The sequence below is a fragment of the Dryobates pubescens genome, chromosome 25 (assembly GCF_014839835.1).
Source record: "Dryobates pubescens isolate bDryPub1 chromosome 25, bDryPub1.pri, whole genome shotgun sequence".
Lineage (NCBI taxonomy): Eukaryota > Metazoa > Chordata > Aves > Piciformes > Picidae > Dryobates > Dryobates pubescens.
In genome coordinates this window covers 5,302,929-5,318,079 of record NC_071636.1, presented here as the reverse complement: position 1 = coordinate 5,318,079, position 15,151 = coordinate 5,302,929, and the positions used below count along the sequence as shown (strand labels likewise).

Here is a 15,151-nt window from a genome sequence, read left to right as displayed (position 1 = left end):
TGGGCAGCAGGTCACCAGTGGGGACTGAATTTCTTGGGCAGCAGGTCACCAGTGGGGACTGAGTTTCTTGGGCAGCAGGTCATCAGTGGGGACTGAGTTTCTTGGGCTGCAGGTCACCAGTGGGGACTGAATTTGCTGGGTTGTGTGTGGGATTCCATGTGTCATCTGGCATCATTCTTAGGTCCTCATTTGCCCTGGTTTAGTCTCACAATGTATTGAAGAGGGAAAGCTTCATCCTGGCACACCTCAAAAGGTTTGCAGTAGCTTCTTGAAAGAGTTCCTGTGTTCCACTTACATCAAGAGTAAAAGCAGTGCCTGCTGGCTGCTCTGTGTGGTGACCAGGGCTGGATTTTGGAGGCATCCTGCTGTTAATCTAGCACCTGGGTGGTAGCTGAAAGGAGACACATCAGACAGATCCTGAGAGCACAAACCAGCTCTGCTCACTCTGTTTCTGGGGTGATGGGTCAGAGCAGGCCTCAGTCTTCTGGGCCCCAGGGCTGGAGTGCTCTGGTCTGGTCTAACAGGAGCCCTGAGTGTGTCCTTGTGTTTATCTGCCCTGTAAACTGGCACAAAGCTCAGCCATCCATCTCTGTTGTGTTCCACTCTCAGGAGGAAGGCACTGTCTGACCCTTGGTTCAACCTCACTGTAGCTGCTTCAGTTCCATAGAATCCTAGAATGGTTTGGATTGGAAGGGACCTTAAAGATCATCTAGTTCCAACCCCTCTGCCATGGGCAAGGACACCTTCCACTAGGCCAGGTTGCTCAAGGACCCATCCAGCCTGACCATGAACACTTCCAGGCTTGGAACCTCCACAGCTTTCACTGGGCAACCTGTTCCAGTGCCCTCATGGGGAAGATTTTCTTCCTAAAGTCCACTCGAAATCCATCTTCTTCCAGTCTGAATGCATCACCCTTCACCCTATGGAAAAAGTCCCTCTCTAGTCTCCACCTAAAAATCCCTTTGCAGGCACCACCTTACCTGCCTAAATTTAGCCTTGCAGTCTCAGTACTGTGACTTTTAAAGGCTTTTCCCCCCCCCCCTCTAAGGTCCCTGGGAGTTTGAGGCAAAACAATCCCTGCTCAGGGTTCTGAGCTGCTTCCTCCGCAGCTGCGCCCAAACGAAGCACCCAGAGGTATGGCCCGGAGGAGAGGCAAAAAGCAAATCATGGTGATGGTTGTAAACTGAGGCTGTGCTGCTGGGAAAGCACCAGTTTTGCCTCCTGCTTGGTGCTGGGGTGGGTTGTAATGAAGGTGCTGTTTCTGCTCTCAGAGGTACCCACGGCTACATGGCTCCCGAGGTGCTGCAGAAGGGGACGGCGTACGACAGCAGCGCGGATTGGTTCTCCCTGGGCTGCATGCTTTTCAAACTCCTCAGAGGGTGAGTGAGGCTTCAGCTCCTCTCTGCCTTGTTGGTTTTGAGCCTTGGCTTTGTCCTCATCTGTCCCTTGAAGCACTTAAAGAGTGCTAACGTCAAGTGGGAGGTGCCCCTTGGTCACGGCAGGGGGGTTGGAACTAGATGGTCTTTAAGGTCCCGTCCAAGCCAAAGCATTCTGTGTTTGGTATCTGCCATACATGGTGTGTTATCAACATGATCTGCTGGGGAGAGTTCAGTGGAGAGCTGTGAGGATGGTGAAGGGACTGGAACATCTCTCCTGTGAAGTAAGACTGAGAGGCCTGGGGCTGCTGAGTCTGGTGAAGAGAAGGAGAGGGGATCTTGTTAACGTCTATAAATGTCCGAGGGGTGGCTGGCAAGATGAAGTGCCAGGCTCCTTTTGGTGGTGCCCAGGGAACAAGGGGTGCCACCTCAACATGAGGAGAAACTGCTTTGTGGTGAGGGTGCTGGAGCCCTGGAGCAGGCTGCCCAGAGAGGTTGTAGAGAGCTTCCATGACCCATCTGTACGTGTTCCTGGGTGAGCCGCCCTAGGTGATCCTGCCTTGGCGTGGGGGTTGGACTGGATGATCTCCAGTGGTCCCTTCCAACCCTGCCATGAGCCTGTGACTCTCCTCATCTCTTGGCAATAATCTTGGTGGTGGGGCTTTGCATTTCTTAGTGCATTTTCTTCTCCCTGCAGCCACAGTCCTTTCAGACAGCACAAAACCAAAGATAAGCACGAGATCGACCGGATGACGCTCACCGTGGTAAGGATCCTGGGGCCGGTGGGAGCTGCACTCCTCTTGGGTAGGCAATTCCCATGTGCCTCTGAGAACTGCAGCTCTGGATCCTGTACTACCACAGGGAAGGGCTGGTTGCAGGAACCAGCAAAGAAAAGCTGCTCTTGTGAGTGGGGGAAGCTGATCGTGCTGCTTGCAGGGTTCAACAGCTCTTGTTGTGCTTCTCTTGCCCACAGAATGTGGAGCTCCCAGATTCCTTTTCTCCTGAGCTGAAGTCCCTTTTGGAAGGGCTCCTGCAGAGGGATGTTAGCAAGAGGCTTGGATGCCAAGGGAGAAGGTAGGTGTTGACTCCTCTTTGGACCCCACAGCCTTAAGGGATTTCCACTTCTCCTCATGAAGGGACTTTTTGCAAGGGCTTGTAGTGATAGGACAAGAGGGAATTGACTGAAGCTGGAAGAGGGGAGATTTAGAATGGAGATTAGGTCCCAGACAGAAAGGGACCTGGGGATACTGATTGACAGCTGGCTGAACATGAGGCAGCAGTGTACCCAGCTGGCCAAGAAGGCCAATGGCATCCTGGCCTGCATCAGGAAGAGTGTGGCCAGCAGGAGCAGGGAAGTCATTGTGCCCTGTGCTCAGCACTGGTTAGGCCACACCTTGAGCCCTGTGTCCAGTTCTGGGCCCCTTAATTGAAAAAGGACATTGAGACTCTTGAAGGTGTCCAGAGAAGGGCAATGAGGCTGGGGAGGGGACTGGAGCACAGCCCTGTGAGGAGAGGCTGAGGGAGCTGGGGTTGCTTAGCCTGGAGAAGAGGAGGCTCAGGGCTCAGGAGCTTGTAGCCAGGTGGGGGTTGGTCTCTTCTCCCAGGCAAGCAGCACCAGAACAAGAGGACACAGTCTCAAGCTGTGCCAGGGGAGGTTCAGGCTGGATGCTAGGAAGAAGTTCTTCCTAGCAAGAGAGATTGGCCATTGGAATGTGCTGCCCAGGGAGGTGGTGGAGTCCCCATCCCTGGAGGTGTTTAGGAAGAGCCTGAATGAGGCCCTTGGTGCCATGGTTGAGTTGATCAGATGGTGTTGGGTGAGAGGTTGGACTGGGTGATCTCTGAGGTCTTTTCCAACCTGGTTAATTCTGTATTCTGTAATGACCCTGGTGGTGTGGGGTTGAAGGTTAGTCTTGAAGGATGTTTGAGGGCTTTTCCAGTGGTCTTAGGTCAGTGGCTGGACTCAGTGGTCTTTGAGGGTCTTTCCAACCAAAACAATTCAGTGATTCTAGGATTCTGTGAGTCTTTGACCTGCCAACAGCCAAGTCTTGTGTGCTGTGTGAGAGGATGGAACCTTGCAGCAGAACAAGCATGACTGCCACACCTGCAGCCCTATTTCTAGTGTTCATGGAATCCTGGAATGCTTTGAGCTGGAAAGGACCTTAAAGATCCTCTACTTCCCTCCCACTTGCAATGGCAGGGACAGCTCCTGCTAGATGAGGTTGCTCAAAGCCCCATCCAGCCTGGCTTTGCTCCCACTGGAGGGCTGCTCTTCTTTGGGTTGCCTAGGAAGCCTTCTTTTCTTGTCCTTAATGAAAGGAGCATTTTACTGATGTCCTCAAGTGACAAAATGTGACCTTTGAAGGCCTTGCATGTCTCACATACCTTTGAGAAGCCCTCTCATTTTGTTGACTCCCTTACCTTTGCTTTGCAGTGCACAAGAAGTCAAAGAACATCCCTTCTTCAAGGGCATTGATTGGCAGCAAGTCTATTTACAAAAGGTAAAGGGTGAGATCCCCACTTCAGCTTCCTTCCTAGAGCAGGGAAAGGAAAATAAACCTAAACAGGTCATGGGCAATCAAATTCAGGGCTCCAGTCTCCACTACATGCACTCACCTGGAGTACTGTGTCTAGGGACCTGCTGGATTGGGTCCAGAGGAAGCCACAAAGGTGATCAGAGGGCTGGAGCACCTCTGCTGTGGTGACAGGCTGAGGGAGCTGGAGTTGGGGTTGCTGGGGTTGGGGTTGCTTAGCCTGGAGAAGAGGAGGCTCAGGGGAGACCTTATTGCTGTCTACACCTGCCTGAAGGGAGGTTGTAGCCAGGTGGGGGTTGGTCTCTCCTCCCAGGCAAGCAGCACCAGAACAAGAGGACACAGGCTCAAGCTGTGCCAGGGGAGGTTCAGGCTGGATGTTAGGAAGAAATTCTTCCCAGAGAGAGAGATTGGCCATGGGAATGTGCTGCCCAGGGAGGTGGTGGAGTCCCCATCCCTGGAGGTGTTTAGGAAGAGCCTGGATGAGGCCCTTGGTGCCATGGTTTAGTTGATTAGATGGTGCTGGGTGGTAGGTTGGACTGGATGATCTCAAAGGTCTTTTCCAACCTGGTTAATTCCATTCTATTCTATTCCATTCTATTCTATTCCGTTCCATTCCATTCTGTTGTTCAACCTGGAGAACAGAAAGCTCCATGGACATCTTAGAGCTGCATTTCAATATCAAATGGGGACCTACAGGAAGCCTGGGGAGGGACTGCTTAGAAGGGCCTGTGGGGATAGAATGAGTGACAGTGGTTTGAAACTGGAGCAGGGGGGATTCAGGTTGTGACGTTGGGAGGAAGTTCTTCCCCATGAGGGTGGTGAGAGCCTGGCACAGGTTGCCCAGGGAGATGGTGGAAGCCTCATCCCTGGAGGTGTTTGCAGCCAGGCTGGATGTGGCTGTGAGCAACCTGCTGTAGTGTGAGGTGTCCCTGGCCATGGCAGGGGGGCTGGAACTGGCTGAGCCTTGGGGTCCCTTCCAACCCTGACAATTCTGTGATCTGCAGAGTGGATTTATCTGATGTCCATTAATTTATCTTTGATTCTGCTGCTTTTCCTCCCCAGTATCCTCCACCATTGATTCCTCCCCGGGGAGAAGTCAATGCAGCAGATGCCTTTGATATTGGGTCGTTTGATGAAGAGGACACTAAAGGCATTAAGGTAAACAGCTTGAAGTGATGGCCTCTGACCTCTGTGCTTGACCCTTGCCATGTGCTCCTGCCACTCCTTTGCTTCAGGGGCTGCTGAATGTCCAGGGAGTGGCTTTCATCTCTGGATGCTTAATCTGTGCTGTTGTGACAGGGGCAGCTCGGGCTGAGGCTTGTTGGTGCTTGCCAAGTCCTTAATGTTTCATGGCTTTAAAAGGGGTTGAAATCTGCTTTCCTCTCCCAAGGTGCTGTAGGATAAAGGAAGTGTTTCAAATGGTCAGGTTTGGAAGGGTTTGTAGTTTCACAAGCTGTGGTTTGTTTCTGATGGCTTGGATACATGGAATTAAGCCTAGCTTGGATACATTGAACTGAACCTGGCTTGGATACATTGAACTGAACCTGGCTTGGATACATTGAACTAAACCTGGCTTGGATAAATGAAACTAAACCTAGCTTGGATAAATGGAACTAAACCTGGCTTGGATAAATGGAACTAAACCTGGCTTGGATAAATGGAACTAAACCTGGCTTGGATACATGGAACTAAACCTAGCTTGGATACATGGAACTAAACCTGGCTTGGATACATGGAACTAAACCTGGCTTGGATACATGGAACTAAACCTGGCTTGGATACATGGAACTAAACCTAGCTTGGATAAATGGAACTAAACCTAGCTTGGATACATGGAACTAAACCTAGCTTGGATACATGGAACTAAACCTGGCTTGGATGCATGGAGCTAAACCTGGCTTGGATACATTGAATTAAACCTTCTTTAAACTATTACCTGCTGGTGGGAGAGTGCAGTGGAAAACTCTCATACATCATAGCACCATAGAACTGTTTCACCTGGGACAGACCTCAAAGCTTGAGTCCAGCCATCCACCTAACACCACCATGGCCATCAAACCATGGCCCCCAAAATAAGGATAAACTTTCTATTAATGGCAGCAACTTCATGTTAGAAAAGTGATAAAGGTAAATCTTCACCTTCTGAGATTAACCAAAATCCAATGAAAACAGAGTGAAAGAGAAGCTGAAGCTTTTGGGCCCTTTCAAGCTGCTGTGGGGGTGGTGTGACACACCCCAGTGGCTTCACCCCTCCTTCTGAAGCTTCCCTGGTGCTTGGAGCCCATCAGTGAATCAGATTTCTTCACCCCACAGAGGCTGTGTGGCTCAAGTCTCCATTCATGATGCTTTTGTGTGTGTGTGTGTGTGTCTCCCACTGCTTGACCTGGGGCTGGCCTGGTCAGGATTTTTGCTGCTGTCCTCAGGAGATCCAGCTTTATTCTTGTGAGTCAGGGGGGAAAACTGATTGCTCTAAACTTGGTGAGCACCAAAGCAGGTGAGGAGCTCCCTGTGCCTAACAAGGAGCACAACTCCACAGTTACAGGGCCAGCCTAGCAGGGTTCCAGTTATCCTGCAACCCCTCAGGGCCATCCTCCAGAGGAAGGTTTTGCAAGGAGAAACCAGGTGGTCTCCTTTTACCTCCTGAGGGCATCAGATCACAGAATCCCCAAGGTTGGAAGAGACCTCAAAGATCATCAAGTCCAACCTGGCACCCAACACCTCATGACTAAACCATGGCTCCAAGTGCCACATCCAATCCCCTCCTGAAAACACCTCCAGGGATGGTGACTCCCCCACCTCCCTGGGCAGCACATTCCAACAGGTAACACTCTCTGCAAGGCCTGTAAATGGGTGCAGCCACAGCACTTCCAGCTCTGATCCTCCTTCAGGCTGCCTGGGAGGTGGATTTATTCTTAGTCATGAGTCAGTGAGGGATATCACAGCCTCTTTGCTCTGTGCTTTCACTGGGATGTCACAGCCCTTTAGAAGGGGCTGAATAATTGGTGCCTCTGACTCAGCTGCACTCAGAGCTTCCCTGAAGGTGTCAGGAGCTTGGCTGTGCCCCTGGGGATGCCAGCTTTGAGTGCCTTGTTCTCCTCTGTTAGCCCTGGGGATTATATTTGTAGTGCAGAGTGTCCTGTGACACTGAGGAGAACACGTGCTCTGTGAGCTTCCACAGAGCCAGCAGGGGATGCCTGTGGCTTTCCCCTCTTCCTCAGATGCCCCAAGGAATCCCTCTGAGCCACTCATAGAGTCAGAGAATCAATAAGGTTGGAAAAGACCTCAAAGGTCATCAAGTCCAACCTGTCACCCAGCACCTCTAAACTACTACATGACTGCTAAACCATGGCTCCAAGTGCCACATCCAATCCCCTCTTGAACACCTCCAGGGATGGGGACTCCACGACCTCCCTGGGCAGCACATTCTCCAATGGCTAACAACTCTCTCTGGGAAGAACTTTCTCCTCACCTCCAGCCTCAACTTCCCCTGGCACAGCTTGAGACTGTGTCCTCTTGTTCTGGTGCTGCTTGCCTGGCAGAAGAGACCAACCCCCACCTGGCTACAACCTCCCTTCATGTGGAATTGCAGAGAAATCTTCTGCCTTCAGATCCAGTGGGGATTTCCCTGCTGTGCTACGGCTGTGGACCTCTGAAAAGGAGGAGCATGAAGAGTTCTGCTCTGGGAGAAGATCTCTCCTTCTGCAAGAAGAACTGAGCAAGGCTTTCCTGTCCTGCTTCCTGCAAGGAGCCCCAGGCAGGGCAGTCTGTGGGATTGCTGCGCTTGGAATGCTGCAAAGGTGCCTCTGCATCTCTGCAAGATGAAGGTCTAGTTCCTGGAAGATGAAGGTCTAGTTCCTCTGCTAATCAGCAGAAGCTGATGCAGCTGAGGAGTGGCTGTGGAGAGTTTAAAGTGATGCCCAAATGGAAGCCTTTAATAAACATTGATTGCTCTTTGTACTGCATCAAAGTGCCTGCTGGCCAAACCCAGGATGAGGATGTGGCTGTGTCGAGCAACAAACACTCAAAGAATCATTTGGACTGGAAGAGACCCTTCAGCTCATCCAGTCCAAGCATTAACCCAGCACTGCCAGGGCACCACCAAACCATGGCCCTCAGCACCACATCTCCATGGCTTTGAAACCCCTCCAAGGATGGGGACTGCACCACTGCCCTGGGCAGCCTGGGCCAGGCCTTCACCAGCCTTTAAGGGGAAGAAATTATTCCTCATGTCCAACTTAAACACCTAAAGCAGTTTGACTGAAGTGCTGTAATTAAGGATTAGGGTACAGAAGAGTCACCCAGAATCACCAAGGTTGGAAGAGACCTCAGAGTTCATCAGGTCCAGCCTGTCACCACAGAACATGCAGAGCAGGAGGGCTGCAGCGTGCAGAGCTGACTCTGGAAGGTGAATGCACACAGATGTGAAGCTAAGCTGTGGAAGCATGGGACCCACCTCTGTGTAAAAGGCACCTCTGAATTTGTTCAGGGAGTATTTTTGTGCTGGGGAAGTTTGAAGCACAACTCAATGCTTTCTGAACACAGAACATAGAATCAGTAAGGTTGGGAAAGACCTCAGAGATCATCCAGTCCAACCTGGCACCCAACACCTCCTGACTAACTAAACCATGGCTCCCAGTGCCACATCCAAGCCATTTTTGAACACCTCCAGGGATGGGGACTCCACCACCTCCCTGGGCAGCACATTCCAGTGGTCAATCTCTCTTGCTGGGAAGAACTTTCCCCTCACCTCCAGCCTAAACTTCCCCTGGCACAGCTTGAGACTGTGTCCTCTTGTTCTGCTGCTGCTTGCCTGGGAGAAGAGACCAACCCCCACCTGGCTACAACCTCCCTTCAGGGAGTTGGAGAGAGCAAGAAGGTCTCCCCTGAGCCTCCTCTTCTGCAGGCTAAGCAACCCCAGCTCCCTCAGCCTCTCCTCCCAGGGCTGTGCTCCAGACCCCTCCCCAGCTTTGTTGCCCTTCTCTGGACACCTTCAAGTCTCTCAATGTCCTTCTTAAACTGAGGAGCCCAGGACTGGACACAGGACTCAAGGTGTGGCCTAACCAGTGCTGAGCACAGGGGCACAATGACTTCCCTGCTCCTGCTGCCCACACTGTTCCTGCTGCAGGCCAGGATGCCACTGGCCAGCTGGGCACACTGCAGGCTCATGTTCAGCCTGCTATCAACCAGTCCCCCCAGAGTCAATAACGTGGAGAACAGGATGGGACAGCGCTGAGTGAGGCCTTTAGAGCTATCAACCCAAAGAAGCTTGGAGCAGGTGACTCGTTTGCTGTGTGTCTAAATGTCTGAGAATCCCCAAGGCTGGAAGAGACCTCAAAGGTCACCAAGCCCAACCTGTCCCCACAGACCTCAGTGTCTGTAACTTTGCTTGAGCTGCTGCACCTCTCTCTTTCCTTTGGCTGGCACTTTGTCCGTCTGGGGTGAGGTCGGAGTTCAGCCCAGCCTTAAAGCTCGTCCTGTTGCATGGGTGATTTTGCTGGGATGGTTTGGGGGATAAGAACAGTAAAAGTGGTTAATCTGTTGGGTTGGTGGGGGTGGTTTTTTTTATGTTGTTTGTTTGTTTGTTTGTTTTCTCTTGCAAGTTGCTTGATAGTGACCAGGAGTTGTATAAGAACTTCCCTCTGGTAATATCGGAGCGTTGGCAGCAAGAAGTAGCAGAAACTGTTTATGATGCAGTAAATGCAGACACAGATAAAGTTGAGGCCAGAAAAAGGGCTAAAAATAAGCAGCTGGGCCACGAGGAAGGTAATCTGTCAACTCCACTTCTCTCCCATCTTTTTGCCTGCTAGGTAGCAATGCATGTGTTTGAAGTCGCCCAGCTCGGGCTTCTCCTCCTTCTCCTGGCGTTCCCCAGCAGTTGTTAGCCCTCATTTAGCCAGCTCAAAGACCTCTCCTCCGTGTTTGGAAAGGCTGTGTGGTGACATCATGCTGTGGGAAAACAAAGTCTTTAGTGCTCCCTTCTAATGATGAGCCTCTGCAGCCTTGCAGGGCTTTTGTTCATGGTGTGTGCTCAGGGGGGAAAAAAAGCCAAGGACAGGTGGGATTGGATTTCGGGGCAGAGACAAAGGGAGGGTCCTCCCCTGCAGTCCTCACTTGTTTGTGTGAGGAGGTGGCACCCCAAGTTCTCTCACTTCAGAGAGCAGCTTACAGTGCTTTCAATCATTGAATGGATTGGGTTGGAAGGGAGCTTAAAGGTCATCTAGTTCAAATCCCCCTGCCATGGGCAGGGACACCTCCCCCTAGCCCAGGTTGCTCAAGGCCCCATCCAACCTGGCCTTGAACACTTTCAGGGAGGGGGCATCCCCAGCCTTCCTGGGCAGCCTGTTCCAGTGTCTCCCCACCCTCACTGGAAGGAATTTCTTCCTAATCTCCAATCTCAATCTCCCCTCTCCCAGCCCCAAGCCATTGCCCCTCTTCCTAGCCCTGCAAGCCCTTGTCAAAAGTCCCTCCCCAGCTTTCTTGTAGGCTCCCTTTGGGTACTGGAAGGCTCCTATAAGGCTTCCCAGGAGCCTTCTCTTCTCCAGGCTGAACTGCCCCAGCTCCTTTTTAAGAACCAGATTCTGTTCTTGGTGAGTCCCCTGCAGCCACCTCAGCTCATGTAGCTAAGGCAAGGCTGGCTCTGAGTGAGCCTGGGTGCAGAGCAGCGGTGTCCCAAGCCTGGCTGAGGACACACTGAGTCATGTCGTATTCAGGACTCATTCTATCACTGAATATTTTGGGTTGGAAGAAACCTTAACAGTCATCTGGTTCCAACTGCCCTGCCACGACCAGGCATGTCTTTGACTAGTTTAGGTTGCTCAGAGCCCCAGACAAACCTGAGCTGGGATGGTTCCAGGGATGGGTGATCTACCACCTCTCCAGGCAGCCCCTTCCCACCACCCTCGCGGTGTTCTTGCTCCACACAGACATCTGCAGAACGTTTCTTAGGCAGTGCCTTGTCTCCACACACTAATGGTTCCTCTCCTTGTAGATTATGCCCTTGGGAAGGACTGCATCATGCATGGGTACATGCTGAAGCTGGGCAACCCCTTCCTGACTCAGTGGCAGCGGCGTTACTTTTACCTCTTCCCAAACCGACTGGAGTGGCGAGGAGAAGGAGAGTCCCGGGTGAGTGGGGGGTCTCTCTGGAGAGCAGCAGCTGCCAGGGGGTGAAGGCAGGGGGGGATGTGGAGGCAGATCTCGAGTGCTCCTACTCTGGAGAGCAGCAGAAGGCAGGAGGGATGTGGAGGCAGACCTCAAGTGCTCACCCTCCAGCGTTCCTCCTCGGAGTTGCCTCCACGCCTGTGGATGCGAGGGGCTTTCCTTGAGCGGCTCTGTCGCTCGTGGGCAGCAGAGAGAAAGCTGCCCTGGGAAACCTGCTTGCTTTGTCTTGTTCCACGTTGGAAGGAGGCTGTTGGGAGTTCATGGGGTGTTGTTTTTTGTTTAGGACCTCTGGACTGTTTATACAAAAAAACATAAGCTGGTAAGGTGATCACCACTATAGCATTTTACCTGCAAGAAAATGCTATAGCACCTCTAGTTTAGTCCAGCTGTGACCAGGGGCAGGGCAGAGAGCATTTGCAGGCTTGAGCCAGGTTTTGGAGTTTCAGGACATTGCTGTCCACTCACAGTCTGTAGGGGAAGCTTCTCTGCAAGCTGTTGTCTGTGTTGCCCTCTATGTAAGTACCTGGTGCTGACAGATTGCAGCTTGGCTCGTGGAGATCAGGGAGATTGTCCTTTGCTGGGGTATTTTTTTTTCCTTAGCAGCAGTGATACTTGGAAAATCTATCACATTATGTGCAGCTCCCTGGGGGGAAACCAGGGCCTGTTTTGTCCTTAGACACACCTACTTGGAGATTCCTACTCCATGCTGTCATTACTGGCTTCCATAGCTTCCCTCTCCTTGTCTCCGGTGCAACAACCAAGCCCTTTGCTCAATCTCCCTCTTACCTTGCAATCTATCTTTAGTTCCTGAGCCAGTCCTCAGAAAGAAAGAAGTGTTTTGTGTCATGACTGGGGATGTTCAGAAACTAGCCCAGAGCCATCTTACAGAGGCTTCAGTTGAGGGGCAGCAGGGTTTGGGGTGGGGTGGGGTTTTTTTTGGGGGGGGTTTGGAATCATCTCTCTGCTTTCTTGCAACTGCTCCAGCAAAACCTGCTGACCATGGAACAGATCGTGTCTGTGGAGGAAACTCAAATTAAAGACAAGAAGTGCATCTTGCTGAGGATCAAAGGAGGGAAGCAGTTTGTCCTGCAGTGTGAGGTGAGGCCTTTTGCCAGCAGCTGTGGTTCAGCTTGGCTGGTGTGCTGTGATGAAATGACCCAGAAGGTTTTCGGGTCCTTCCTTCACCTATTATCTGTCATGGAGCCAAGGGGAGGCTGAGGGGGCTGGGATGGTTTAGCCTGGAGAAGAGGAGGCTCAGGGGAGACCTTCTTGCTGTCTACAGCTACCTGAAGGGTGGTTGTAGCCAGGAGGGGGTTGGTCTCTTCTCTCAAGCAACCAGCACCAGCACAAGAGGACACAGTCTCAAGCTGTGCCAGGAGAGGTTCAGGCTGGAGGTGAGGAGAAAGTTCTTCCCAGCAAGAGAGATTGGCCATTGGGATGTGCTGCCCAGGGAGGTCGTGGAGTCCCCATCCCTGGAGGTGTTCAAGAGGGGATTGGATGTGGCACTTGGTGCCATGGTTTAGTAGTCATGAGGTGTTGGGTGCCAGGTTGGACTGGATGATCTTTGAGGTCTCTTCCAGCCTTGGTCATTCTGTGATTCTGTGATTTGATCACATTTGAGTGTTGAAAGTAGGAAGGGTGCAGCTGTGCCAGTTGCCATGGTGGATTTCATTGACCTTGGGGTCAAAATGAGTTTAGCAAAGAGCTAAAAACTCCTGAAACCTTCTCCACTTCCATGGGCTTCAAAGGCCTTGTTGGCATGTGTCTCACCACACTTAGCTCAGAGAGTCAAAGAATCATTTTGGTTGGGAAAGACCTTTTTGAGGTTCAAGTCCAACCATTGACCCAGCACTGCCATGGCCTTCAGCACCACATCTCCACAGCTTTGTAATCCCTCCAGGCATGGGGGTGCCATCACTGCCCTGGGTAGCCTGGGCCAGGCCTCAAGGGAAAGAAGTTGCTCCTCATGTCCAACCTAAACCTCCCCTGAGGCAACTTGAGGCCATTTCCTCTTGTCCTGTCGCTTGTCCCTTGGGAGAAGAGATCAACCCCCACCTGGCTCCAACCTCCTTCCAAGGAGTTAGAGAGAGCCAGAAGGTCTCCCCTCAGGCTCCTTTTCTCCAGGCTGAACAACCCCAGCTCCCTCAGCTGCTCCTCATCCCATCAGCCGGTGGTGTGCTTGTGAGGGTAGTACACAAGTCCTCAGGACACCTTGGCTGGCTGGCTTCCTGGCCTGGCTTGGGCAGGGTGGTGGAGGAGCTGCCCCTTTGCAGTGCCCAAAGCTACTCATTCCTCCAGAAAACTAAAATAAGCTGCTTGAAGTGCTCCCTGAGAGAGGAGACACTGCTGGCAGCTCCACAGAGTGCATCAGGTTGGAAGTGACCCTTGAAGGTCATCCTGGTTTACTATGAAGTGCCAAACTGCCACACAGACATTTAGCAGGGCCTGTTGTGACAGCACAAGGGCTGAGGGTTTAAACTGAAGGAGGGAAATTCAGACTGGAGGGAAGGAAGAAATGTTTGGCACTGAGGGTGCTGAGAGCCTGGCCCAGGTTGATGTCCCATGCCTGGAACCACTGCGGGTCAGGTGGTTTGGAGCTGTGAGCAACCTGCTCCAGTGGCAGATGTCCCTGCTGACTGCTGGGGGAGGGTTGGACTGGATGAGCTTTGAAGATCCTTCCAGCCCCAGCCAGTCCCTGAGTCTGTGCTTCTCTGTCTCTTTCAGAGTGACCCAGAATTCATCCAGTGGAAGAAGGAGCTGACAGAAGCTTTCACTGAGGCACAGAGGTTGCTGCGCCGGGCTCCAAAGTTCCTCAATAAATCTCGCTCCACAGTTGTGGAGCTTTCCAAACCACCCCTCAGCCACAGGAACAGCAATGGGCTGTAGGAGAAGCAGGAGACCAAGTTCACTTAGGGGGGAAAACAAACAAACAAACAAGCTTCTTGGTGAACATGCTGAGTTTCACAGCATCCTTATGAGTTACTTTGTGCAATCCTGGACGCGGGATCTGCTTAGGAGAGGAAGAATTAGATGTTTACAGCATGGGATCATGTCAGAACTCTGTCTCTGGAGGTTGTGAAGGCTGGGATCATGTCAGAACTCTGTGTCTGGAGGTTGTGAAGGCTGGCACAGTGGCAGGTGAATCATGCTCCTGGCAGTGGTGGAGATGACCGAGCGTGGAGGCTGCGTGTTGCTCCCACTCACCCCCCGCACCCTGGTGGTGTCCGACTCGTGGTCCACGGCTCTGGAACTACTGATGGAAGGAAAACGCTGGGCCTGCAATACCCTTGCCTGGAGGCTGGACTGGTTTCTGCTGGCTGGGATTCCCCTGGCATGTGGGATACCAACAGAGAGCCCTGGGCAGTGGAAGGAGCTGCAGAGCTGCCCTGTTGGCTACCCTTTAACCCGTCGTGTTGCCGTGTCCTTTCCAACCATTACTGCTGACTCGATGATGCCCTTCCTCCATCCTGCTGATGACCAACAGTGTGTGACTCTCTTATGCACTTCAAAGTACTGAATTCTAACTGTCCTGTGGTTTAAATGTTACTGCTACTTCATGGAAGCATTGAACTGAGGTTATTCCCTGGGGTTGTTGTACTCCCTGATAGTAGCTGCCGCCGGTTTTGCTCCTTCTCTCCGTGTTATGCAGTCCTGTAACTGACACCATAGAGTCCTGGCTGGTGAAGAGGAATTGCTGGTAGCTTCATCTTTAGTGCTCTCTTGTGTCAATCCCAACTCTTTTAGCACAGGTTTGTAAAGAGCAAGATTCCTTTTGACAAGTTTACAGCCAACTTTCCTCCCCCTCCCCCACCCCCCCCCCCCTTCCCATTTCAGGTCGACTGCACTTTTAAAACATTAAAACAAACAAACAAAACCAGCAGCAAAGAGAACCACAACAGCAACAACAACCACCAAAAGAGAGGGATTCACTCCAGTCCAATGCATTGCAGTTGCATGTGCTGGGTGCAGCTGGGCCAGGAGCCTGGGTACGGCTGCTGGATCACTCCTGGCTCCTTCTCTTTGCTCTGCACAAAGCCATGGGGCAGAGCAGACATCCCAGGCATCATAGAATCGTAGCAGTGG

General features: G+C 52.0%; 1 protein-coding gene across 2 annotated transcripts in view; it reads left to right on the top strand.

Annotated features, from left to right (window-relative positions):
* The window catches only part of GRK3 (G protein-coupled receptor kinase 3), an 88,886-nt gene extending 74,004 nt beyond the window's left edge, over positions 1 to 14,882 (top strand). Inside the window, exons 13-22 of one of the 2 annotated variants that reach the window (XM_054173189.1) lie at positions 1,272 to 1,379; positions 2,074 to 2,140; positions 2,350 to 2,450; positions 3,808 to 3,874; positions 4,970 to 5,065; positions 9,508 to 9,670; positions 10,896 to 11,032; positions 11,352 to 11,387; positions 12,053 to 12,166; positions 13,793 to 14,882. In XM_054173189.1, the coding sequence (XP_054029164.1) occupies positions 1,272 to 1,379; positions 2,074 to 2,140; positions 2,350 to 2,450; positions 3,808 to 3,874; positions 4,970 to 5,065; positions 9,508 to 9,670; positions 10,896 to 11,032; positions 11,352 to 11,387; positions 12,053 to 12,166; positions 13,793 to 13,954 (1,051 nt within the window). In that variant the 3' untranslated portion in view covers positions 13,955 to 14,882. The remainder of the gene's footprint in view (positions 1 to 1,271; positions 1,380 to 2,073; positions 2,141 to 2,349; positions 2,451 to 3,807; positions 3,875 to 4,969; positions 5,066 to 9,507; positions 9,671 to 10,895; positions 11,033 to 11,351; positions 11,388 to 12,052; positions 12,167 to 13,792) is intronic. The other variant, XM_054173190.1, reaches the window with a different exon arrangement.
* The last annotated feature ends 269 nt before the right edge of the window (positions 14,883 to 15,151 follow it).